Source organism: Cherax quadricarinatus, chromosome 42 (assembly GCF_038502225.1).
Source record: "Cherax quadricarinatus isolate ZL_2023a chromosome 42, ASM3850222v1, whole genome shotgun sequence".
Lineage (NCBI taxonomy): Eukaryota > Metazoa > Arthropoda > Malacostraca > Decapoda > Parastacidae > Cherax > Cherax quadricarinatus.
The window spans coordinates 7269566-7297230 of NC_091333.1; the positions used below are offsets into that span (position 1 = coordinate 7269566).

The 27665-nt window shown below is 40.5% G+C and overlaps 1 protein-coding gene across 1 annotated transcript in view; it reads left to right on the plus strand.

Annotated features, from left to right (window-relative positions):
• The first annotated feature begins 2280 nt into the window (after nt 1–2280).
• Mat89Ba (nucleolar protein 6 Mat89Ba) overlaps nt 2281–27665 on the plus strand; it is a 54340-nt gene continuing 28955 nt past the window's right edge. Inside the window, exons 1-7 of the mRNA XM_053786344.2 lie at nt 2281–2627; nt 3859–4056; nt 12505–12636; nt 16220–16336; nt 19794–19976; nt 22517–22675; nt 25754–25895. Of these exons, the coding sequence (XP_053642319.1) occupies nt 2613–2627; nt 3859–4056; nt 12505–12636; nt 16220–16336; nt 19794–19976; nt 22517–22675; nt 25754–25895 (946 nt within the window). The 5' untranslated portion in view covers nt 2281–2612. The remainder of the gene's footprint in view (nt 2628–3858; nt 4057–12504; nt 12637–16219; nt 16337–19793; nt 19977–22516; nt 22676–25753; nt 25896–27665) is intronic.

Consider the following 27665-nt stretch of genomic DNA (forward strand, 5'->3'; position numbering starts at 1 on the left):
ACAGGATAACCACCTGGTGGTTCACAATTACACTCACTCACCCACCGACTATAAACCCAGAAATACTAATCTTAATCTTAAAAAATAAATCCTAACTAGTCATAAGCTTACCTATGATACTCCAATATAGACACTTTGCATTGTGCCAAAACAAAAGCATTCACATTGCTAAACACACAAATTATGATGTAGTCACTTAGCCTTAATACCATAATCTGTAAGGATTTAATGTTAAGAATTAATCTAAGTCTGCTCGAAATGCCTAGCCATGCTAGGTGTCCTAGTGGCCCCCTCTGTAATTAGTATTTTATAACATGTAAACCACACAATACCCAAAACCTGTAAACCCCACATTGTAACACTTATAGAGAATAAACTTGAATTGAATTGAATTGAAAAATAAAGTTTTGATTTTGATTTGATTTAGCACATCCTACCCTGTAGCGCTGTATGACCCTTGTGGGTTTAGCACTTAGTTTCGATTATAATATAATGCATATAATGGGTTCAGGGACTGGGCTCCTACACTCTGTTCGTTAAGTTTATGGTGCCACGTGGCCTGGTGGCAAAAGCTCTCCCTTCACACGGTGAGGGTCCATGTTCGATTCCCTGCGAAAGGGAATCAAACGTGTTTCCTTACACCGGTTGTCCCTGTTCACCCATCAGTAAAATGGGTACCTGGGTGTTAGTCGACTGGTTTGGGTCGCATCCTGGGACAATTTGCCCGAAATGCTCTTCAGGTCACTTGTTCTATCTAGGCTGGAATATTGCTGCACACTAACAGCACCTTTCAAGGCAGGTGAAATTGCTGACCTAGAAAATGTACAGAGAACCTTCACGGCGCGCGTAACGGAGATAAAACACCTCAATTACTGGGAGCGCTTGAGGTTCCTGTACGCAGGCGGGAGAGATACATGATTATATACACCTGGAAAATCTTAGAGGGACTAGTACCGAACTTGCACACGAAAATCACTCACTACGAAAGCAAAAGACTTGGCAGACGATGCAACATCCCCCCAATGAAAAGCAGGGGTGTCACTAGCACGTTAAGAGACCATGCAATAAGTGTCAGGGGCCCGAGACTGTTCAACTGCCTCCCAGCATACATAAGGGGGATTACCAATAGACCCCTGGCAGTCTTCAAGCTGGCACTGGACAAGCACCTAAAGTCGGTTCCTGACCAGCCGGGCTGTGGCTCACGTTGGTTTGCGTGCAGCCAGCAGCAACAGCCTGGTTGATCAGGCTCTGATCCACCAGGAGGCCTGGTCACAGACCGGGCCGCGGGGGCGTTGACCCCCGGAACTCTCTCCAGGTAAACTCCATAACAAGGGGCTTTCTATATACATAGTAATATGTCATTGATGTCAGTTATGGTCTGTATATCTTGTACATGTACTTGTAGTAAATGAAGATATTATTATTATTATTATTATTATTATTATTATAAGTAAGGTTCTGTACAGTAGTAGTGAACAGTTTATAAGAATAATGGACTCATGAGAACGTAAGAAAGGAGGAGCACTGCTGCAGGCCTACTGGCCTGTGCTAGACAAGCCTAAGTAAAACCCACTCATGTACTTGTCTGACATATTTTACACATGGCTACTCGGGAGGCTGGAGGGCGAAACGTCTACAATAAAGATACCCAGATGTTGCACATGTGTCTTATTTATCTTGCGGGTATTGTATACCATACTTAAATAACCCAATACAATCAGTGCATCATTGCGTCATCGCGTCAACGGTGAATCAGGGCCTGATCAACCAGGCTGTTACTGCTGGTCCCACTGCTAACAAGAAGTAAATATTTTTTTCGCATTCAGAGTGATTGAGATCTACATTATTCAATTTATAAATGCGATGATAATTCTCTCTTGCCAGGGTTAAAGCATTTTATTACAGTAGTAATAAAATAACTAGAAAAGTGACTGTAGTCTTACACCCAAAATGGAAATAATTCACTTTTCTGACATTTCTGGATTATTTTAAGTAATTTACACATATGTTAAACTATATATGGTAATTGTACTTACGTGTACCTATATCTAAATGAACTTACTTAGCCTCATAACCAAGTAAATATATTGTAAAGAAGTTGCGGTGAAGTACAAAATAGTGCTAAATGACAAGTTTAGTTTAGTTAGTTTAATATGTTTATTATGCACCCCATACCCATCCTGTGGGCGGTAGTCAAAAGATTACAGAGGTACATAATTGGTCCAGGGACTGAACTCCAAAGTAAATGACAAGAAAAAAGTTTTATAAACTCGCGGGTAAGACAAAAACTGTGGTGGATGTGACAGCTGCTGCTGGCTGACCCACGTGAAGAAACTGAACAAACTCGCAATTAATTCACTTTTTTTAAGATTCTTTCCTCAACCAACTAGTGCAACACTGGTAGAGAAATACCAGGCTAGCTACAGGGGCGAGACGAGAGCCACATAAGGTTCACTACAGTGACTCGACGACCAATATAGCAGCGCTGTATAGCCCTTGTGGCTTAGCGCTTCTTTTTGATTATAATAATAATACGACCAATATAAGAGGGAATAAGATAGTGAGTGGCTGCATGTGTTAAATCTTCCTGCTTCTTGGACGAGGACACAAAAATGAAGCATTTACAGGTAAGACTTGCCTTTTGAGTGGTAGTTTTATGATTATTCGAGGCAGGGCTCCCCTCAAGGAAGGTTCCTTGATGTTGGTGAGGGGCTCTTGATTTAGGGAATTGGATCTGTGCTCCAGTTCCCCGAATTAAGCCTGAATGCCTTCCACATCCCCCCCCAGGCGCTGTATAATCCTTCGGGTTTAGCGCTTCCCCCTTGATTATAATAATAATAATAATCGAGGCAGGGCTGTATGACCCTTGTAAGTTTAGCGCATAAGATAAGATTTCGTTCGGATTTTTAACCCCGGAGGGTTAGCCACCCAGGATAACCCAAGAAAGTCAGTGCGTCATCGAGGACTGTCTAACTTATTTCCATTGGGGTCCTTAATCTTGTCCCCCAGGATGCGACCCACACCAGTCAACTAGCACTCAGGTACCTATTTGCTGCTAGGTGAACAGGACAACAGGTGTAAGGAAACGTGTCGAAATGTTTCCACCATTGGGGTCCTTGATTTCTATTGGGGTCTATACATTAGACTGCAGCATCCTGCTGTTCACATATATAACATCTTACCTGAGTGACAGGCCAGTAGGCCTGCTGCAGTGGTCCTTCTTTCTCATATTCTTATGTTTCAGCAATTCAGTCAACACAGGGGTTCCACAGGGCAGTATCCTGGGTCCTCTGCTGTTCCTCGTCTACGTCAGGGACTTCCCAATGCTTCACAGGAACTTAAAGGCCAACTTCATTTGTAGATTATGCAACTTTTGTCATCAGAGTTGGAGTAAGACATATGAGCAACACTAGACCCCAGTGGAAATAAGTCACTTTGACTTTTTTTGGGTTATCCTAGGTAATTTACATGTTATTATGTATGATAATTTGTGTAATCGTATTTGTGTGTATCTGTACCTAAATGTACTTAATTGATGAAACGTTTAGCCTGTGCTGCAGGCTTCATCAGTCAACTACAAAGATATCAGCACCATGCATATGCTGGACTTTGATCAAAATTGATGGACTGAATACATTGACTCAGGTTAAGGGACTGATTACCTCAAAATTCTCATCTTTCACCATTCTTCTCTATACTGGACTGAAGAAATCACTTGTTTGTGAAACTTTTCCACATTAAAGTGTTGTACATGTATCTGTCATGAGTTACAGTGAAAGCATTTTCTTTATCAGGTCACCGTAACACAGGTGATGGCCAGAGTTCTTAAAAAAAAAAAAAATTTAAATTTTATTTCAGGTAGGAAAAGATAATGAGATTCAGGCTTCTGGCTCTGAAGATAAGATGAGTAATGTGGACAACTCCGAGGAAGAAGCAGATGAAGATGAGGATGAAGAGGAGGACGAAGAGGAGGACGAAGAGGAGGAAGCTGATGATGGTTTTAGTGATGAAGAGGAAAAAACGGATGAAAACAATAAGCGTAAACTCCCTGAACAAGTAAGTTTCTATGATGAGTACGTTGCGTGAGTTTAGAAAGGCGGACATGTCTAATTTTCTCATCAATCTTCTTTGTTAGTTATGCATCACAGAGCTCTTTCAACTTGATAAATACTATAGTGTCTCATAAGCATATAAGATGGTAGGTAAATCTTACAACTACTACTAACATTCAGTTACATCATATATGTGCAAATGTGTATGTATGTGTGTGTGTGTACACACTCATCTAATTTTTCTTCTGAATTTCTTAATAGGTCTTATCCTTATAGTGTTTCCAATCAATTTCCATGAGAAAGTAATCAAACCACGGAACACAAGATGTAGAATTATTTATTATTGTTATGAATTATTAGAAACTGGATGCCCTAGCACTAAGTAAAACAAAGCTTAAAGGGGTGGGAGAATTTCAGTGGGGAGGTGTAAATTGGATTAAACCAAGTATATCTGCAAGAACTGCTTGTGTGTGTATCTGAATTGTTTTTTTTCTGACACAACTGACAGCAGTAGTAGGTGAGAACTTTAGAGTAGTTCTTTGAAGCACATTTGAGTTACTTCTCCTTTCCCATCACTGCATGTACCATTTGTGTGTGGTAAGGAAGTTGAGTGGCCTGTGGTAATTTTTATATATTAAAATTTTGTGCAACCTTTTGGCTGTTCTTGTTAATCTCCTGATCTCATATGTTTATGTAGGTTTATGCAGTATTGTATATCAGTATAATTTTTATTATTATTATTATTATTAACACACCGGCCAATTCCCACCAAGGCAGGGTGGCCCGAAAAAGAAAAACTTTCACCATCATTCACTCTGTCACTGTCTTGCCAGAAGGGTGTTTTACACTACAGTTTTTAAACTGCAACATTAACACCCCATTAACAACATTAACTTCCCATCTCCAGGACTCAAGTCTGGCCTGCCGGTTTCCCTAAATCCCTTTATAAATGTTACTTTGCTCACACTCCAACAGCACGTCAAGTATTAAAAACCATTTGTCTCCATTTACTCCTATCAAACACGCTCACGCATGCCCGCTGGAAGTCCAAGCCCCTCGCACACAAAACCTCCTTTACCCCCTCCCTCCAACCTTTCCTAGGCCAACCCCTACCCCGCCTTCCTTCCGCTACAGACTGATACACTCTTGAAGTCATTCTGTTTCACTCCATTCTCTCTACATGTCCGAAGCACCTCAACAACCCTTCCTCAGCCCTCTGGACAACAGTTTTGGCAATCCCGCACCTCCTCCTAACTTCCAAACTACGAATTCTCTGCATTATATTCACACCACACATTGCCCTCAGACATGACATCTCCACTGCCTCCAGCCTTCTCCTCGCTGCAACATTCATCACCCATGCTTCACACCCATGTAAGAGCGTTGGTAAAACTATACATGTACTCTCATACATTCCCCTCTTTGCCTCCAAGGACAAAGTTCTTTGTCTCCACAGACTCCTAAGTGCACCGCTCACCCTTTTTCCCTCATCAATTCTATGATTCACCTCATCTTTCTCCAACACCCAAAACATTCTTAATCATGCACTAGCCTTGTGTCAGGACCTGGGGTTAATAATCTCAGGGGATAAAACAAAGATACTCAACAGGCGTCCTCCTCGACAGAGAGGCACAGTTCGTCAGATCCAGTTGCATGATGGGTCTCTTCTAGAATATGTAAGCAGATACAGGTATCTAGGATTTGAGGTTCCACTACTTGGACCTGTTGTAACGAGACTTTGTCACCAATACAAAGAAAGGCTGAGAGCACTAAGAGTTGTGGCAGGTTTTCATCCCAGGTATGGAACTAATGTTAAAATTGTGAAAATGATGTATCTTGCTTATATTAGATCATTGGTTGATTATGCTGCGCCACTACTTGCAATCGTGTCTGACTGGAAGCTTGGAGGGCTGGAAAAACTGCAAAACGAAGCAATGAGGATCGTCCTAGGATGCCCTCGTACTGCCAAAATTCTAAATATGCGGAAAGAACTTAACATTCCAACCATTAGAGATCGTGTTACTGAAAGAAATATCCTTATTGGGGTCAATATGCTTAGATTAGCCCATTCAAACCCCTGCACAGAAGCCCTCCAAACTTTCCTCAGCACTGGTGAACATCCTTCCAGATGGATCGAAAAAACTGGAACCGACCTCCACATGAACCAGCTACATGATCTATGTCAAGTTAAACAACAGAGACATTTCCCTGCTCCATGGGATATTACCCCATTCCAAACTACCATTCCTCCATTTCCCCCCAAAACTCTTCTTAAATCACAACCAAAGCTTCGTCTTGAAGCCACACATGATGCCTTAAGCTATATTGATAACTTAGTCACACAGAACACTCTTTCACAAATTATTTACATTGATGGTTCTGTTCACCAGTCCACTGGTGCAGCTGGTAGTGCTGCTGTTGTCATACAGAGTGATGGCTCTCATAAAGAAATTGGAGCACGCATCAATAACTGGGCCTCTAAAACCAACCATACCCCCGGCCGGGATTGAACCCGCGGTCATAGAGTCGCAAAACTCCAGCCCGTCGCGTTAGCCACTAGACCAGCTAGCCACAATAAGATTCATCCAACTAGGTATATTTCTACACCATAGGAAGGTTAGCACAGGCACCACTGTGACCACAAATGCAAGTTTTTACAGACGAATCTCCAGCTAGCATGGCCGTGACGAACTCTAGCTCAAGTCCCTTCACTGCCGTCAACATGACTCAAGAAATCCTAATGACACGATTGCAAACAAACCATATCCCCGGCCGGGATTGAACCCGCAGTCATAGAGTCTCAAAACTCTATGACCGCGGGTTCAATCCCAGCCGGGGGTATGGTTTGTTTGCAATCGTGTCATTACGATTTCTTGAGTCACTGGGCCTCTACCCTTCAAACAGAAATGTTTGCCATACTCCTTGTACTCAAATGCGTCCATGTATCTAAGGTTGACACTTTAATGGTAACTGATTCTCTGTCATCCATAAATGCTCTCAACTCATTAAGTATAAATTGTGGAATGCTTGTGTCAGAAGCCAGACATAGGTATGGTAAGATTGTGGACAGTGGAGTCAGAGTGCACATGCTATGGATTCCATCTCACATTGGTCTTCAGATGCATGATAGAACAGATAAATTGGCTAAACTGTATGCTTTCAAAGAGGGAGTAGATTACAATCTTGGGTTGTCAGTTAGCAGTTTGAGAACAATACGAAAAGAACTTCAAATGAACTTTATTGACTTAAGACTTAGGGAGATTGACACAAGTCAGTCCATCTATCATCATTCCATCATGCAGAAGGAGCCACATGTCTATGGTGCATCCAACAAGATAAGCAAACTCTTGGATGTCACTGCTGCCCGGCTCCGGCTGGGTTACAAGTACATTGGTCCTCCGCTTTTCGTAGTTCCCGGCAATCGTAAATTTCGCCAATCATAGGGGTATTTTCGTATAAACTTTTTTTTTTTTTTTTTTTTTTTTTTTTTTTATTATCACACCGGCCGATTCCCACCAAGGCAGGGTGGCCCGAAAAAGAAAAACTTTCACCATCATTCACTCCATCACTGTCTTGCCAGAAGGGTGCTTTACACTACAGTTTATAAACTGCAACATTAACACCCCTCCTTCAGAGTGCAGGCACTGTACTTCCCATCTCCAGGACTCAAGTCCGGCCTGCCGGTATAAACTTGGACTCGCTTTTCCTAGGTTGACTCGCGAGTCGTAGTTCGTCCGGGATGCATACCCACGGCGTGAGCCGGGGCGGCAGCCAGTCTGGCATTGTTTACCAGTGAGCGAAGGTCCCCTCACGTGCTCCAGCGAAATATTTCATAATATTTCATTTATTTTAGTGCTTGCAAGTACTAAATAAGCTACCATGGCTCCAAAGAAAGCTCCTAGTGCCAAGCCTGTGGTAAAGAAGGTGAGAAATACGATTGAATTTAAGAAAACCATCATTGAACAATATGAAAGTGGTACAAGTGTGGCCGAACTGTCCAGGATGTATAAGAAACCCTACATAACCTTATGTTCCATAGTGGCCAAGAAAAAGGAAATCAAGGATGCTGTTGTTGCAAAGGGGGTAACTATGCTGACAAAAATGAGATCACCAGTACTTGAAGAGGTTGAGAAGTTATTATTGGTGCGGATAAATGAGAAACAGTTAGCAGGAGATACTCTTATGACTTCGATTATTTGTGAAAAGGCTAAGCAGTTGCATGAAGATTTGGTAAAGAAATTGCGTGCAAATAGTGGTGATGTGGGTGAATTTAAGGCCAGCAAAGGCTGGTTTGAGAGATTTAAGAACCGTACTGGCATACACAGTGTGGTAAGGCATGGTGAGGCTGCCAGTTTGGACCACAAGGCGGCTGAAAAATATGTGCATGAATTCCAGGAGTACATAGAGGCTGAAGGACTGAAACCTGAACAAGTGTTCAATTGTGATGGAACAGGCTTCTTTTGGAAGAAAATGCCAAAGAGGACCTTCATTACACAAGAGGAAAAGGCAATGCCAGGACACAAGCCTTTGAAAGACAGGCTGACGCTAATGTTCTGTGCTAATGCTAGTGGGGATTTCAAAGTGAAGCCATTACGTACTAGTGTACCATTCTGAAAATCCCAGAGTGTTCAGGAAAAACAATGTTATTACCTGGAGTTTACCTGGAGAGAGTTCCGGGGGTCAACGCCCCCGAGGCCCGGTCTGTGACCAAGCCTCCTGGTGGATCAGAGCCTGATCAACCAGGCTGTTGCTGCTGGCTGCACGCAAACCAACGTACGAGCCACAGCCCGGCTGGTTAGGAACCGACTTTAGGTGCTTGTCCAGTGCCAGCTTGAAGACTGCCAGGGGTCTGTTGGTAATCCCCCTTATGTATGCTGGGAGGCAGTTGAACAGTCTCGGGGCCCCTGACACTTATTGTATGGTCTCTTAACGTGCTAGTGACACCCCTGCTTTTCATTGGGGGGATGTTGCATCGTCTGCCAAGTCTTTTGCTTTCGTAGTGAGTGATTTTCGTGTGCAAGTTCGGTACTAGTCCCTCTAGGATTTTCCAGGTGTATATAATCATGTATCTCTCCTGCCTGCGTTCCAGGGAATACAGGTTTAGGAACCTCAAGCGCTCCCAGTAATTGAGGTGTTTTATCTCCGTTATGCGCGCCGTGAAGGTTCTCTGTACATTTTCTAGGTCAGCAATTTCACCTGCCTTGAAAGGTGCTGTTAGTGTGCAGCAATATTCCAGCCTAGATAGAACAAGTGACCTGAAGAGTGTCATCATGGGCTTGGCCTCCCTAGTTTTGAAGGTTCTCATTATCCATCCTGTCATTTTTCTAGCAGATGCGATTGATACAATGTTATGGTCCTTGAAGGTGAGATCCTCCGACATGATCACTCCCAGGTCTTTGACGTTGGTGTTTCGCTCTATTTTGTGGCCAGAATTTGTTTTGTACTCTGATGAAGATTTAATTTCCTCGTGTTTACCATATCTGAGTAATTGAAATTTCTCATCGTTGAACTTCATATTGTTTTCTGCAGCCCACTGAAAGATTTGGTTGATGTCCGCCTGGAGCCTTGTTATGAAGAGTAAATTGTGTGTGTTTTGGAAATCTAATAGTAAGGCATGGGTCACGAGGGAAATTTTCGTTGAGTGGTTCAATGAAGTGTTTGGCCCTAGTTTGAAGGAGTATCTCCTGGAAAAGAAATTGGATCTCAAGTGCCTCCTAGTAATGGACAATGCACCTGCTCATCCTCCAAACTTGGATGACCTAATTTTCGAGGAGTTTGGGTTCATCACAGTAAAGTTCTTGCCCCCGAATACCACTCCTCTCCTCCAGCCCATGGACCAGCAGGTCATTGCAAACTTTAAAAAACTCTACACAAAAGCAATGTTTCACAGGTGCTTGACTGTGACCACAGACACTCACTTGACCCTAAGGGAATTTTGGAGAGAACACTTCAGCATCCTCCATTGCATAACCCTTATAGGTATGGCTTGGGAGGGAGTGACAACCAGGACTTTGAACTCTGCCTGGAGAAAATTGTGGCCAGATTGTGTCGACAAGGGGGATTTTGAAGGGTTTGGGACTGACCCTAATGAGCCTATGTCTGTTGTAAAATCAATTGTGGCACTGGGGAGTTCCGTGGGGTTGGATGTGAGTTTGGAGGATGTGGAAGAATTGGTGGAAGACCACAACGAAGAGCTCACCACTGAGGAGCTGCAAAAGCTTCATCAGGAAGAGCAACACATCGCAGCTCAGAATCTTGCTGCAGAGGAGGAGGAGAAGAAAGATGGAAGAAGGTGCCTTCTTCAGAAATTAAAGAGATTTTTACTATGTGGGGTAAGTTGGAAAGCTTTATGGAGAAACATCACCCTAACAAGGTTGTTGCAAGCCAGGTTGGCAGCATGTACAGTGACAAAGTCTTGGGCCATTTTAGGGAAGTGTTAAAGAGACGCCAGAAACAGAGCTCTCTCCACAGTTATTTTGCGAGACAGGAATCCAGTGACTCTCAAGGTGGTCCTAGTGGCATTAAAAAACAGAGAAGAGAAGCAACCCCAGAAAAGCAATTGGTACCTGAGGTGTTGCTGGAAGGGGATTCCCCTTCCAAACTATAACCAAGCCACTCGCTCTCCTCCTCCAGTCTCCCATACACTAAGAAGAATCTCCAATAAAGGTAAGTGTTATGCTGTTAATGTTTCATTCATCATTTCCCATTGTATTGTGTGTGTACTACATGTATATTTCATGTAAAATTTTTTTTTGTTTTAATACTTCTGGGTGTCAGGAACGGATTAATTGTATTTACATTATTTCTTATGGGGAAAATTGATTTGTAAATTGTAAATTTCGTTTATAGTAATGGCTCTAGGAACGGATTAATTACGAAAAACGAGGGACCACTGTATCTATGGCAGGTTAAATCACCACCACCAGATGTAGACCAAATGAAATGTAAACTTTGCCAGATGGACTATTGTCACACCTTGCGTCATTATGTACTGGAGTGTGATCAAATTAATGAATTTAGAGACAATTCACTCAGAAATGTTCAAGAAATGGCAAAGTATTTTATCCACAGTGGTATATTACAGACCATTCTGGAGAAATACCCTGACTTTGCTAGCTGTAAATAATGCATTACCATGTGTATGTGTGTGTGTGGGTGTGGGTGTGGGTGTGGGTGTGTGTGCAGGTGTGTGTGCAGGTGTGTGTGCGGGTGTGTGTGTGGGTGTGTGTGTGGGTGTGTGTGTGTGTGGGTGTGGGTGTGGGTGTGTGTGTGTGTGGGTGTGTGTGTGTGTGGGTGTGTGTGTGTGTGGGTGTGCGTGCTTGTGTGTATGCATATATTTGTATGCTCGTGTGCATATGTCCATGCGTGCGCCCTCGTGTGTGTATGTGTGCGCGCGCTAGTGTGGGTGTGTGACCCACTTAATATTTGTATGTATAACTCATTACAATTGTGACCAGGTGTGGACGTATCAGTGGTTCATTACTTTGTAATTTGTTCATGACTGTAACCATGTATAGGAGTGAGGCTGATTCATTACCTCTGTAACTTGCCATGATTGTGACTAGATCTACCTGAAGTTCATTACCTTTGTAACTAGTTCAGCTATCATAACTTTGGGGTCCAGTCCCTGGACCCATTATGTACCTTTGTAATCTTTTGACTACCGCCCACAGGATGGGTATGAGGTGCATAATGAAGATATTAAACTAACTAACTAACTTTCATAGATCTGTCTGCTGACACATCCGCTCCCAAATATCTGAATACATTCACCTCCTCCATGCTCTCTCCCTCCAATCTGATATCCAATCTTTCATCACCTAATCTTTTTTTGTTATCCTCATAACCTTACTCTTTCCTGTATTCACTATTAATTTTCTTCTTTTGCATACCCTACCAAATTCATCCACCAACCTCTGCAACTTCTCTTCAGAATCTTCCAAGAGCACAGTGTCATCAGCAAAGAGCAACTGTGACAACTCCCACTTTATGTGTGATTCTTTATCTTTTAACTCCACGCCTCTTGCCAAGACCCTCGCATTTACTTCTCTTACAACCCCATCTATAAATATATTAAACAACCACAGTGACATTACACATTCTTGTCTAAAGTCTACTTTTACTGGGAAATAATCTCCCTCTTTCCTACATACTCTAACTTGAGCCTCACTATCCTCGTAAAATCTCTTCACTGCTTTCAGTAACCTACCTCCTATACCATACACCTGCAACATCTGCCACATTGCCCCCCTATCCACCCTGTCATATGCCTTTTCCAAATCCATAAATGCCATATGGATATATATGTATGAAACCTTACAGCTGTTCTTGTTAATCTGATCTCATACTTTTATGTAGGTTCATGCTGTTCTTGTTAATCCCCTGTTCTCATATTTTTATGCAAGATTATACAGTACTGTATATCAAAAAATTATTATTACTGTATTTACAGGGTGGAAAGCAAGCAAAGTCTGCTAAACGGGACAGTAAAGATGGAAGTTTATACAAACTACCAACAATGGAGGAACTAAACACTCTAAGGGAGACTCAGATGCTGTATCATTCCAACCTCTTTCGAATGCAGGTATGAAAGCCCTCTTTTGTAAGTAATGTATGGTAGATATATTCTTTCAACACACCGGCCATATCCCACCAAGGCAGGGTGGCCCGAAAAGAAAAATGAAAGTTTCTCTTTTAAATTTAGTAGTTTATACGGGAGAAGGGGTTACTAGCCCCTTGCTCCCGGCATTTTAGTCGCCTCTTACAACACGCATGGCTTACGGAGGAAGAATTCTGTTCCACTTCCCCATGGAGATAAAAGGAAATAAACAAGAACAAGAACTAGAAAGAAAATAGAAGAATACCCAGAGGGGTGTGTATATATATGCTTATACATGTATGTGTAGTGTGACCTAAGTGCAAGTAGAAGTAGCAAGACATGCCTGAAATCTTGCATGTTTATGAGACAGACAAAAGACACCAGCAATCCTACCATCATGTAAAACAATTACAGGTTTTCATTGTACACTCACTTGGCAGGACAGTAGTACCTCCCTGGGCAGTTGCTGTTTACCAACCTACTACCTAGGATGGTAGATATATCTTCTTTCTTTCAACACACCGGCCATATCCCACCGAGGCGGGGTGGCCCAAAAGGAAAAACAAAAGTTTCTCCTTTTACATTTACTAATATATACAGGAGAAGGGGTTACTAGCACCTTGCTCCTGGCATTTTAGTCGACTCTTACAACACGCATGGCTTACGGAGGAAGAATTCTGATCCACTTCCCCATGGAGATAATAGGAAATAGACAAGAACAAGAACTAAAAAAGAAAATAGAAGAAAACCCAGAGGGGTATGTATATATATATGCTTGCACATGTATGTGTAGTGTGACCTAAGTGTAAGTAGAAGTAGCAAGACGTACCTGAAATCTTGCATGTTTATGAGACAGACAAAAGACACCAGCAGTCCTACCATCATGTAAAACAATTACAGGTTTTCGTTGTACACTCACTTGGCAGGACGGTAGTACCTCCCTGGGCGGTTGCTGTTTACCAACCTACTACCTAGGATGGTAGATATATATAGTCATGTAATATCTTTGTGTATTAGTCACCAGGTGCCAGGTCAACCAGGCTATGATGGGCATGTGGGGCAGCGGGCCTTCAATAGCAACAGCCTGGTGGACCAGGCTAGCACCAGACAAGCCTGGCCCATGGCCAGGCTCTGAGAGTAGTAAAGACTCGAAACTCATTAAAGGCATAGTCCATTAGGACTTTGAAGTTTGTAGATTCTTCTCAAAGAATGCTGTGATAAGTTTTGATGTAATTAAATTGTAATTCTGTTCTTTATATTTTCTTTACACTGTACAAACTTTATTTTGACAGTAGCCTCAAATTCCAGACACACATACAACGAATTTCCAAGAAAATCTCTAAGACAATAGGCATACTATCAAAGATACGGTACTATGTTCCACAATCAGCTCTCCTTGCACTGTATCATTCACTCATCTACCCTTATATCACATATGGAATTTGTGCATGGGGATCAACAACATTAAATCACCTAAGACCACTAATAACACAGCAAAAGGCTGCAGTCAGAATGATGATAAATTCCCATTCCCGACAGCATACCCCACCAATATTCAAAAGTTTAAATCTGCTCACCATAAAGAACATCCATACTTATTCACGTGCCTACTACATACATAGAACAATATACGCAAACATAAACCCTCCACTCAAACTTCTCACCAACCTTAACAGGACACATGACCATAACATAAGACACAGATCTCTTTTTGATGTACCCCGTGTCCATATCGTACTGTGTAAAAACTCTATGCACATAAAGGTTCCCAAAATTTGGAATTCATTACCAGAAAATACTAAAACCCGGTCTGAAAATCAGTTTAAGACTCTTCTCAAAAACCACTTAATCACCCTAGACTAAATACTCAATACTCAATATTTAACTTTACCAATAAATCTCTCAATCACCTAAATCTTAAATTTCAAGACTATGATAACCAAGTTCATACATTGACTAATACTACATAGTAGTATAAATACCTACCCAAAACAGTATTGCCCTACACCAAATTGTAGCATTCTCATACTGTAAACTACTTTTAGCAAGTCGCAATGTTATATTCCCATAATGTAATTTCAATAATTACTTTTGAACCTATTGTTCATTGTCGACAAGATTATAATTGAATCATGTTTCACAAAAAACATTTTTGAAAATATGAATATATACTTTAGTTTATATAAATTAGATTAATTTATAATAAATAGAAATATTGTACAAATATGATACATTTCTCTAGTGTTAAGTACTCATGTAAATACTACATAACCTCAGTGTACTACTTGCAAAGAAATGAATAAATTTGAATTTGAAATTTGTAATACCACTAACAACAAAATTAATAGTGGACCCCCGCTTTACGATCACCTCCCAATGCGACCGATTATGTAAGTGTATTTATGTAAGTGCGTTTGTACGTGTATGTTTGGGGGTCTGAAATGGGCTAATCTAATTCACAATATTCCTTATGGGAACAAATTCGGTCAGTACTGGCACCTGAACATACTTCTGGAATGAAAAAATATCGTAAACCGGGGGTCCACTGTATATTAAAAATAATGATGCTTACAAACCATACCCCCGGCCGGGATTGAACCCGCGGTCATAGAGTCTCAAAACTTGAAGGCATTGTTGGTTATTCATAATCCTTTTGGCATTTCACATTTTAAAGGAAAATAGTTAAATCTTCTTTCTTTCAACAAACCGGCTGTATCCCACCGAAGCAGGGTGGCCCAAAAAGAAAAACAAAAGTTTCTCTTTTTAAATTTAGTAATTTGTACAGGAGAAGGGGCTACTAGCTCCTTGGTGGGCTACTAGCTCCTTGGTCCTGGTATTTTAGTCGCCTCTTACAACACGCATAGCTTACGGAGGAAGAATTCCACTTCCCTATGGAGATAGGAGGAAATAAACAAGAACAAAAACTAGTAAGAAAATAGAAGAAAACCCAGAGGGTGTGTATATATATGCTTGTACATGTATGTGTAGTGTGACCTAAGTGTAAGTAGAAGTAGCAAGATGTACCTGAAACCTTGCATGTTTGAGACAGAAAAATGGACACCAGCAATCCTACCATCATGTAAAACAATTACAGGCTTTCGTTTTACACTCACTTGGCAGGACGGTAGGACCTCCCTGGGCGGTTGCTGTCTACCAACCTACTACCTAGGAATAGTTAGATATTCTGTTGTATTTATTCATTGAATGCACTTCTTGTAATCTTTATTCTTTTCATTGCATGTTTTTTGTACTATAAGTACTGTAGCAGTCTTTTTCTATGATAATCAGTTTTTAAAGTTTTTAAAAGATCTTTAGTTTTATGGAGGTAGTTAAAATATTTTGTCTTCTGAGTCTCCTCTTCAATGTAGGTCTTTCTAAGAGGATGTAGGGGGTAATAGTATGGACAGACTAATCAATTAGCATGATGGTTGGAGCCAAGTAATTTTATACATGCCCAATATTTACACATTTGTATTTTAAAGAGGATTGGAAGACTGCTTTACCCATTAATTAATTGCTTCACTTAATTTCTAAGTAATTGTACTAATGGGAGTATATTGATGAGCAGATGGAAGAGATGCTGATGGAGGTTAGCATGAAGGAACAGTATCGTCAGCAGCTGGACCAGTGGTTTGTCCAGTTCTCGACACATCTGAAGTCTATGGTGCCATCTTCAGAACACAAGGTCAGATGATAGATCACTATTTGGCTTGAACTTGAATGATTAGCTGGTACATGTCCTGGTCTGGGTCTTTTCCAGATGGTGACCCAGCAGTGGCCCTCCCTGGGTGGAGGGTGTTGCTCTTCTTTCTTATGTCCTGCATGGACATCTTGCTGTGGTCCCTCTGGTTGGAGGGTGACATTCATCTTCTTCAATCTTGCCATGGCTCCCCGGGGTGGGAAATGTCTATGGTCGTCTTTGGTAGTGGTCATTTTTTCTTTCTCATACTCTGGTCACATCTTGGTAAGCATGCATCCTCTTGAGTCTTTGGACGCTTGCTGTCCCAGCTAGTGTTGTGATCTTGAAGAGGTCCTCATGGCATCGGCAGAGTATGTCTCGGCACCTGTGAGGCAGAGTCACTGGTGCTGTTGGCTGGCATCTGCTGTCCTGGAACAGGCTGTTCTGCAATATTGTTTGGATGTAAGGATGAACTAATGAGCAAAAAGTTTTTTTTTCACTCAGACTTTATTAGACTTTTAGCTTCTTTTTGCTTTAAGTTCTTCAACTGCCCGAGGTCAACAAAATTGGTGTCTTTTAGCTAAATGCATACAAGTCTCTACTCACAAAACAGTATTAATTTATGCAGGTACATCCATGTCATTTGTTATTATAATAAACTTTTATTAAAATACTGATATTTGTTTCACCAAATACTGATATTTGTTTTCTATAAGACTAAAAGTGTTGCTTCTAAAGTCTTTTACTGTATTGCTGAGAGTGGTTGAATATCATTTAGAGATAGTCCATGAGGCCATCTTTGTCAGAGAGGCAGATTTCCATGAAGGGAAGAATGAGAAACTACAGAATGAGTGGGGCTCGAATCCATGACACGCATTTTGTCATGTGTTTGTTATCGTGTTTTTATGTTATCATGAGTCAAGACGAAGTAGAAGCTTAAGAACAAAGCAGAATACTATATCGTGGTATGGTACCATGATATAGTATTCTGATGGTATGGTACCATGATATAGTATGCAATAAAATGGTTGTTATTACTTACCTTCAAAATATTCCATCTGTCTTCTACCAAATTTTGACTGACATTTGAATTGTAAAGAAATTTTGTAAGAGAAATTTTAGGTATTAATTTTTGCTACATCCACTGTTCTCACCCATGAAGGGTAACCCAATGAAAAAAAGGCAAAATTTTCTTACTCTTTATTTTAGATTTATTTTTTTAGAAATAATAATTTTTTTTTTTTAATTTTTGGCTAATCAGTAAAATGATTATTCCTCAAGGGAAGTGCTTTAATGCTGATATAAGGTTCTTAATTTAAGAAATTGCAGCTATCCTTCCTTTTCATAGGCCAAACCTGATCGCCTCTCATATTCCCAGACAGTGTGTGGCCCTCAACAGGTTTAGTGCTCCTCCATGAACGTAATAATGATGATAATAATAATAATAATAACAAGAATAATAGGATGACTCAAACCTTTTAACCCCTTGACTGTCGCAACCCCCAATCCTGAGGTGTCTCCTGGTGTCGCAAAATTTAAAAAAAAAAAAAAAAAAATCTTATGAAATGATAGAGAATCTTTTCCCGATTGTAAAGACACCAAAAACAACGAAATTTGATGGAAAACTGACGGAATTACGCTCTCGCGAAATTAGTGACCTTGGCGATATTTACAAATCGGCGATTTCGCCCACTTTGAGCCCTATTTTCGGCTAATTCCATTATTCCAGTCAACCAAACTCGTAGATATTTCTTCAGAACTCCATTTTTTCTATCGATTGAGTACAAGAAACTGCCCATTTACCGATTTCAATTATCCAATAACATGGTTAGAAATTTGCAATTTGGCCAATTTCACGAAAATTAAAAAATATGACAATTTCAAAATAAGGTCCTAGGTAGTAGGTTGGTAGACAGCAACCGCCCAGGGAGGTACTACCGTCCTGCCAAGTGAGTGTAAAACGAAAGCCTGTAATTGTTTTACATGATGGTAGGATTGCTGGTGTCCTTTTTTCTGTCTCATGAACATGCAAGTTTTCAGGTACGTCTTGCTACTTCTACTTACACTTAGGTCCCACTACACATACATGTACAAGCACATATATACACACCCCTCTGGGTTTTCTTCTATTTTCTTTCTAGTTCTTATTCTTGTTTATTTCCTCTTATCTCCATGGGGAAGTGGAACAGAATTCTTCCTCCGTAAGCCATGCGTGTTGTAAGAGGCGACTAAAATGCCGGGAGCAAGGGGCTAGTAACCTCTTCTCCTGTATATATTACTAAATGTAAAAGGAGAAACTTTCGTTTTTCCTTTTGGGCCACCCCGCCTCGGTGGGATACGGCCGGTGTGTTGAAGAAAATAAGGTCCAGAATGAACAATGCAGACATTCCTGGCTCTAAAATAACATTTTCTTTGTTCATCAGTCATGTCTCCAGGCCCCTATGATATTACTCTTGCTTTTTATTTTGAAATTTTATTCAAACAAAAAATAGAAGATTTACTGTTATGCAGACTACTCCAATATTGTAATAATTATATAAATAATGTCAACCCATTCATGACTGCATATTAGAATGGCTATTTGGACATTTATTGGACAATGACATCATTTGTTTACTTTTGAACATCGGCAAAAATCAAACATTTCCCGTAATTTGTGCTCCATTTACAGGTTCTTGTTTTTTTTTTTTTTTTTTTTTTTTTTTTTTTTTTTCAACAAGTCGGCCGTCTCCCACCGAGGCAGGGTGACCCAAAAAAGAAAGAAAATCCCCAAAAAGAAAATACTTTCATCATCATTCAACACTTTCACCACACTTGCACATTATCACTGTTTTTGCAGAGGTGCTCAGAATACAACAGTCTAGAAGCATACACATATAAAGATACACAACATATCCCTCCAAACTGCCAATATCCCAAACCCCTCCTTTAAAGTGCAGGCATTGTACTTCCCATTTCCAGGAAAATTAATCAAAATCACCTCTATCTCCATAATATATTTTTCATTCTATCAAATGAGACCAAGAAAACGAGAATACAACCATAAATACTATACAAAAATAGACCACAAAGTCGGCATTTTAATTAAAAAAAACAGTCGGAGGTTTTTTTCTCATTATGCACTGCGTGCTCCAGGATTTTTTTTATATGGTGCACACTGACCACACAGACCCATTCTCTCACATGTGGGCCTACCAGCTTTCTCCTGCTTGATTTGAAGCCTCTAGAATTTGAGTATATATGCGTCAAACACGGTACCTCGTAAGACGTATATATACGGCTGCGACAGTCAAAGGGTTAAAGAATAAATGGAGCATTTGAATCCTCTTCATATTTAGTAATAGATTTACTTTGTTTTAATGTAAAATCTAGATTTTTTTCAGATTTTTGCCAGTGATTCCTTATAATTTTTCCTTTGATACTGCAAGCTCACTTGTATTAACAGGTAAATTTATCCCAACAGCTTTGTCAAACAAAGTGGATGGATGAGAATGGAGTTTCTGACCCATTGGTGCAGGATATGCCCAAGGCCAGAGGAACCTTTCTGTTTGCTGCACCTACAGATGTGCAGTTTGTTGGTTCCTTTGCTTCAGGCACAATAACAACACGAAATTGCAGCGTTGATATCATGATCACCCTTCCCAAGGTATGGTATATTATCAGCCATATGCCATGAGTAATACTCTCTCACCCTCTCGTGTAATGAATGCAAAAAAAAATTAGAAAAATGATCAGAATATAGAAAAGGTGCTTGTTGAGATATAATCAGTATCTTTTCTTATTTTTTTGGTGGTCGCTCCCACAGCCTGACCAGTACGTCTGTTAAGGTAGTAGGTTGGTAGACAGCAGCCGCCCAGGGAGGTACAGTGGACCCTCAACCAACACTGGCATCGTCCAATGTTAAATCTGACTAGCGATACATTTTAATGCAAAAATTTTGCCTTGACTAGCGCTAAAAAATTCAACGCGATTCGCTCCTTCCGAGACGCGTCCACTTGTGGCCAGTGTTTACAAGCCAGTCAGCCAGCCACCGCGGTCCCATCCAAACATACAATCGGAACATTTCATATTATTACAGTGTTTGTAGTGATTGTACTTGCAAAATAAGTCACCATGGGCCCCAAGAAAGCTTCTAGTGCCAACCCTACAGCAAAAAGGGTGAGAATTACTATGGATATGAAGAAAGAGATCATTGCTAAGTATGAAAGTGGAGTGCGTGTCTCCGAGCTGGCCAGGTTGTACACAAAACCCCAATCAACCATCGCTACTATTGTGGGCAAGAAAACAGCAATCAAGGAAGCTGTTCTTGCCAAAGGTGCAACTATGTTTTCAAAACTGAGATCGCAAGTGATAGAAGATGTTGAGAGACTGTTATTGGTGTGGATAAATGAAAAACAGATAGCAGGAGATAGCATCTCTCAAGCAATCATATGTGAAAAGGCTAGGATGTTGCATGTCGATTTAATTAAAAAAATGCCTGCAACTAGTGGTGATGTGTGCTAATGCTAGTGGTGATTGCAAAGTGAAGCCTTTATTGGTGTATCGCTAAGAAACTCCCAGAGTGTTCAGGAAAAACAATGTCCTCAAGGACTTGACACCAAGTCCTAATGGAAGGGGATTCCCCTTCTAAACATTAACACTATCCACACTCTCCCCTCCTCCCATCCCATCAATCATCACCAAATCTTCATTAATTAAAGGTAAGTGTCAATTATTCTATTGTTATTAATCTATTGTTATTGTTGCTATTGTAATTATTCTATTGCATTAAACTTAATATTTCATGTGGTAAATTTTTTTTTTTATACTTTTGGGTGTCTTGCACGGATTAATTTGATTTCCATTATTTCTTTTGGGGAAAATTAACTCGACTAACGATAATTTTGACTAACGATGAGCCCTCAGGAACGGATTAATATCGTTGGTCGAGGGTCCACTGTGCTACCGTCCTACTAAGTGAGTGTGAAATGGAAGCCTGTAATTGTTTTACATGATGGTAGGATTGCTGGTGTCTTTTTTTGTCTCGTAAATATGTAAGATTTCAGGTACGTCTTGCTACTTTTACTTGCATTAGGTCACACTACACTTGCGTGTACAAGTATTCATATACACACCCCTCTGGGTTTTCTTCTATTTTCTTACTAGCTCTTGTTCTTATTTATTTCCACATATCTCCATGGAGAAGTAGAACAGAAGTCTTCCTCCGTAAGGCATGCGTGTTGTAAGAGGCAACTAAAATGCCAGGAGCAAGGGGCTAGTAACCCCTTCTCCTGTATACATTACTAAAATTAAAAAGAGAAATTTTGTTTTTCTTTTTGGGCCACCCTGCCTCAGTGGGATATGGCCAGTTTGTTGAAAGAAGTTTTGTTATTGTTGGGTAGAAGGGTTGAGCAACTCACAGTATGTGTATAAACACTGTGACCAATAATATGAATTTACCCAAACTGTAGTGTGTGTATTTTTTCCTAAGAAAGTAGTTTTGATTATAATAACAGTGTGCAACTGCAGTACCATAAATATAAATACTGCAACATTTGAACACTGGCAATTTATGTCTGCATGTTAAGACTTGGAATGATGCTTACAAAGAAGCAGTAAAGCATTTGAACTACTGGGAATGCTTACAAAGTAAGCATTCCCAGAAGAGAGATACCTGATTATATAGACATAAAAGATATTTGAGGGCTTAGTCCCAAATCTACACATTACCTTAACAGTGTACTAGAGAGATCCATATAAAAAGAAATGTATACGTTTACCTTATATCTTTGATGAGTTCTGAGAGTTGTTCTACTCCCAGAGTCCAGCCAGTATGTCTAAGGACACATGAAGGTGTAGTAGCTGATTTGCCCTGTGGTGAGCCACAGCAGCAGTACCTTATCGGTGCTGGGCTTAGTAGCCTGAATGATTAATTCAAAAAGACTTGATATGTTTTATAATGACTCTTTTAAGGCTTTGGTAACAGTATTTTTTGTAAACACACCAGCCGTCTCCCATCGAGGTAGGGTGACCCGGAAAAGAAGAAACGCTTTCACCATAACTCGCTCCATTACCATCGTGCAAGAGATGTGCTGACACTATAGTTCAGATACCTCTCCAAACTACAATATCCCACCCCTCCTCCAGAGTGCTGGCACTGTACTTTCCACCTCCAGGACTAAATTTTTATCCCTCTCTTCATTACAGAAATGTGTACATGCTGCAGATTGGCGAAATGGAAGGTGGCTGGTAAAGCGAATCAAGTACTTAGCCTGGATAGCGATCTCTTTGCAAAATAAAACAGAACTTGTAGCAGATTTAAACTGGACTACTCATTTGGGAAGCTCGCTTAGACCCGTGCTGCAGGTTAGTGTTTGATTACTAATAAATTTTTACCCTCGAGTTTTTATGTATCAGCTTACGGTGAAAAAAAGCCTTCCATTATCCATGTATAGTTTTGTCTCATGTCATTTTAACATTTCATACTTATTCATTGCCTGCCATCCATATGCTATTGACTGTTCTCTCTTCCCCTTCATGTTGTTTACCATGGCTCTCTTATTATTTTTCCCAAACCCAAAAAGAAAGAAAATCCCCCAAAAAGAAAATACTTGCATCATCATTCAACATTTTCACCTTACTCATACATAATCACTGTCTTTGCAGAGGTGCCCAGATACAACAGCTTAGAAGCATATATAATGAAATATATCCCTCCAAACTACCAATATCCCAAACCCCTCCTTTAAAGTACAGGCATTGTACTTCCCATTTCCAGTACTCAATTCTGGATATATAAAAATAACCAGTTTCCCTGACTCTTTCTTCTTTCTTTCAACACACCGGCCATATCCCACCAAGGTAGGGTGGCCCAAAAAGAAAAACGAAAGTTTTTCTTTTAAATTTAGTAATTTATACGGGAGAAGTGGTTACTAGCCCCTTGCTCCCGGTATTTTAGTCGCCTCTTACAACACGCATGGCTTACGGAGGAAGAATTATGTTCCGCTTCCCCATGGAGATAAGAGGAAATAAACAAGAACAAGAACTAGAAAGAAAATAGAAGAAAACCCAGAGGGGTGTGTATATATATGCTTGTACATGTATGTGTAGTGACCTAAGCGTAAGTAGAAGTAGCAAGACATACCTGAAATCTTGCATGTTTATGAGACAGACAAAAGACACCAGCAATCCTACCATCATGTAAAAAAATTACAGGTTTTCATTGTACACTCACTTGGCAGGACAGTAGTGTCTCCCTGGGCGGTTGCTGTTTACCAACCTACTACCTAGTTTTCCCTGAATCCCTTCACTAAATATTACCCTGCTTACACTCCAACAGCTCGTCAGGTCCCAACAACCATTTGTCTCCATTCACTCCTATCTAACACGCTGACACACACACTTGCTGGAAGTCCAAGCCCCTCACCCACAAAACCTCCTTTACCTCCACCCTCCAACCATATTAAGGATGACCCCTACCCCACCTTTCTTTCCCTACAGATTTATACGCTCTCCATGTCATTCTATTTTGATCTATTCTCTCTAAATGACCAAACCACCTCAACAACCCCTCTTCAGCCCTCTGACTAATACTTTTACTAACTCCACACCTTCTAATTTCCACACTCTGAATTCTCTGCATAATATTTACACCACACATTGCCCTTAGACAGGACAACTTTCCTGCCTCCAACCGTAGATATTAATTTTAATCGTTAATAGAGTGGACCTCCACTTATTAGTCTAAACAGAGACTGGAAGATTTTTTTTTTTAAACTCACCAGCTGTCTTCCACTGAGGCAGGCTGACCTCAAAAAAAAAAAAAAAAAAAAAAAAACATTCACCATCACTCACTCTGTCACTGTTCTGTCATAGGCATGCTGACCTTAGAGCTCAGATGCTCCTCTAAACTGCAATATCCTCACCTTCAACTTTATGGTACAGTTACTGCACTTCCCATCTCTAGGCTGGAAGTAAACTCCCAGGAAGGTAATACCGTCCTGCCAAATGAATGTGAAACAGGAAACTGTAGTTTCACGAAATGATGGGATTTCTGGTGTCCTTTTCTTTACTCACGAAATCGTAATGACACGATTGCAAACAAACCATACCCCTGCCGGGATTGAACCCGCGGTCAGAGAGTCTCAAAACTCCAAACCGTCGCGTTGGCCACTAGACCAGCTAGCCACAATAAGATTCGTCCAACTAGGTATATTTCTACACCATAGGAAGGTTAGCACAGGAACTCACTGACGGCAGTGAGGGGACTTGAGCTAGAGTTCGACGCGGCCACGCTTGCTGGAGATTCGTCTGTAAAAACTTGCATTTGTGGTCACAGTGGTGCTTGTGCTAACCTTCCTATGGTGTAGAAATATACCTAGTTGGACGAATCTTATTGTGGCTAGCTGGTCTAGTGGCTAACGAGACTGACCGCGGGTTCAATCCCGGCCGGGGTATGGTCCTTTTCTTTCTCAGACACACAAGATGGCAGGTACATTTTGCCATTTCTACTTCTACTTACACTTAGTTCATACTACACCTGCATGTATATATGTATGTGTATACACACCCATCTGAATTTTCTTTTTAGTTCCTGTTCTTATATTCCCTTTTATCTCTGTGGGGAAGTGGAGAAGAATCCTTCCTCCATAAGTCATGAGTGTTAAAAGAGGTGACAGAAATGTCAGGAGCAGGGGGGGGGAAGGCTAGTGACCCCTTGTCCTATATAAATTGCTAAAATAAAAAAAAAATTATACGAAAAATATATAACGCAATTTGCATTTTTCCGCAGATGCTCAAGTTATAACTTGAGACAGGGACCGAGATGCTAATGCTCCATGTCTAATTCCTATTAATTTTTTCCATGAAGGAACTAAATAAATATGTGCTCACCAGAGATGGATCCATTGTTTAGGAGAGTCATAGTGATATTATTTCTTTTGAGTTCATAACACACACAGTATGAATGTAACCTTCTGTCACTCATCCCTTTCTTCATCAGAGATAGATCTGTTGTTTAGTAGATGCATAGTGGTGTTCATACCTGTTATATATGAGTGCAAAACATAAGAGACTGAAAAAATGATAGTTTTTTTTTTTTTTTTGGGGGGGGGGGGGGTTGAAGAGTTGCAGCAGCTCTTATGACTATATTATAAAGTGAGAGTTGCTATGGCCCTTGGGCCTTATTGTAGACATTAAAATGCTGCTGTCTTGGCTTCAGATTTCTACTTACCATAACTCCAAAGTTCTTGTCACATTTTGCATGATCAAGTTCATATATTATTTACTTGCATCCTTTCTGCCCACCATTAGTCAGCCTTGGAGCCGTCACAACCCTTCAACCCATAAACAACCAAAGCATGATGGGATACTTTTCTTGATATTCTGATAATTTTCTCAGACCTCTTAAAATATATTTGATATATTTTCTCTATATTTTTGTAGGTTACACCTAGTGGGAAATTAGGCAAAAAGTGGAAAGTAAATCTGTTTCCTGTCCCGCCACCAGAGAGTTTTAAAGCTAAGCGATTCTCGCCAGAGAGAAGTAACCTGCAGCCAGCATGGTTTTTTTCAGAAGAGGCAAAAAGTAAGATATAATGGCTTTAAGCAGATGCAGGTTAATTCATCCCTTTCAGCATGTTTTCAATCAGTCCCAGCTTGCTAAAATAATTTTTTTTTTTTCAATTCTTTGGCCGTCGCCCACCAAGGTAGCGTTCCTCAAAAAAGTAGTAGACACTTTTACTAACGCTCATTCAATCACTGTCTTGCCAGAAGGGTGCCAACATCACAGTTCAGGTGATCTTCCAAACTACAACATTCCCACTCATCCTTCAGAGTGCAGGCACTGTATTTTTTGCCTCCAGGGCTTGAGTGTGGCTAACTGGTTTTTCATGAATTCTTTCATAAATGTTACCTTAGTCCCATTCCTACAGCATGTCAAATCATGAAAACTACTTGTCTCCACTCATTCCTATCTAACATGTGCATTGTATACACAAGCCTGTTGGATATCCAAACCCATGGCATTCTAAACCTCTTATAGTCCCTCCAAAGTTTCTTAGGACAACCTCCGCCTCAGATTTATACATAAAGCCTTTCTAGTTATCCTGTTTTTCTCCATCCTTTCTGAATATCTAAACCATCTCAACAACCCCTTCCCCATCTTTTGAATAATACTTTTGGTAACTCCACATCTCTTCCTAATCTCCTCCTCGATGTAATATTCAAAACCCATGCTTCACGCATGCAACAAACAGGATGGGTTACATTGTACTCTGGTACATTCTCCTTGTTGCCTCAGTGGATAAGTTCTTTGTCTGCACAGAATTTGTAAACATTTTATTTTTTTAACAATGACTATCTTTCACTGAGGTAGGGTGAGCTAAAAAAAGAAGAAACAATTATTCGCTCTATTCCTGTTTTGTCAGAGGTGTGCTGATACTACAGTTCAGAAACTGCAAGTATCCCCAACCCTTTTTCAGCATGCAGGTACTGCATTTCTCACCTCCAGAACCCAAGTCTGGTTAAAAGGTTTCCCTGAATCCCTTCACAAATGTTACCTTGCTCACACTCAACAGCTTGTCAAGTCCCAAGAACCATTCGCCTTCACTCTCTCCTACCTAACATGTTTGCTCAAGCTCCTACATCTCGCTACCTTCTTCATATCCATAAATAAGAGTTTCAGAACCACCATTCTGATTAATTTTTCTTTTTGTATGCATTGGCAATCTATTTTCTTTCCTTATTTGAGCACTCCTGTCATTTTCTTTTTCTCAACTACCTACAGTTTAACGTATCCTTCATAAACCTGTCTACCAATACATTCACTCCCAAGTATGTAATTATTTGCGTTCAGTTCTTCCATTCTCCTTTGTTCCACTCTAACCTCCAGTCTTTCACCATATCTTTACTTATTCTTATCACCTTGCTCTTTTCTGTATATAGTACTTCCATCTTTTATACCGTATATCAAACTCCACTAACTCCTGCAGTTTCTTTTCTGTCATTTGCAAACCTCGGCTGTGACAGCTTCCAAGTGAAAAAGCTGTTGCTGTAAATGTATGGAACAAGTGGTAAATGGTTACAAATGGTCGAGCTTATGTGAAGCCCAGGTTAAGATGTACACAACAGGCAGAGAACGTTTTTCAGTAAAAGTGGGTCTTCAGCAAAGATGATGTATAATGTCACTGTGGTTTATTAATCTGATTATAATTCTTAAAGGAACAGGGACTGTAAGCTGCTCAAATGGTGCCAGAGGTGTGTGATACTCACACATTGTGTGAATATCACACACCCTTTTTCACAATAATATTTTCTTCTACAGCTGTTTCCTGGCACCATTTTAGCAGCTTACAGT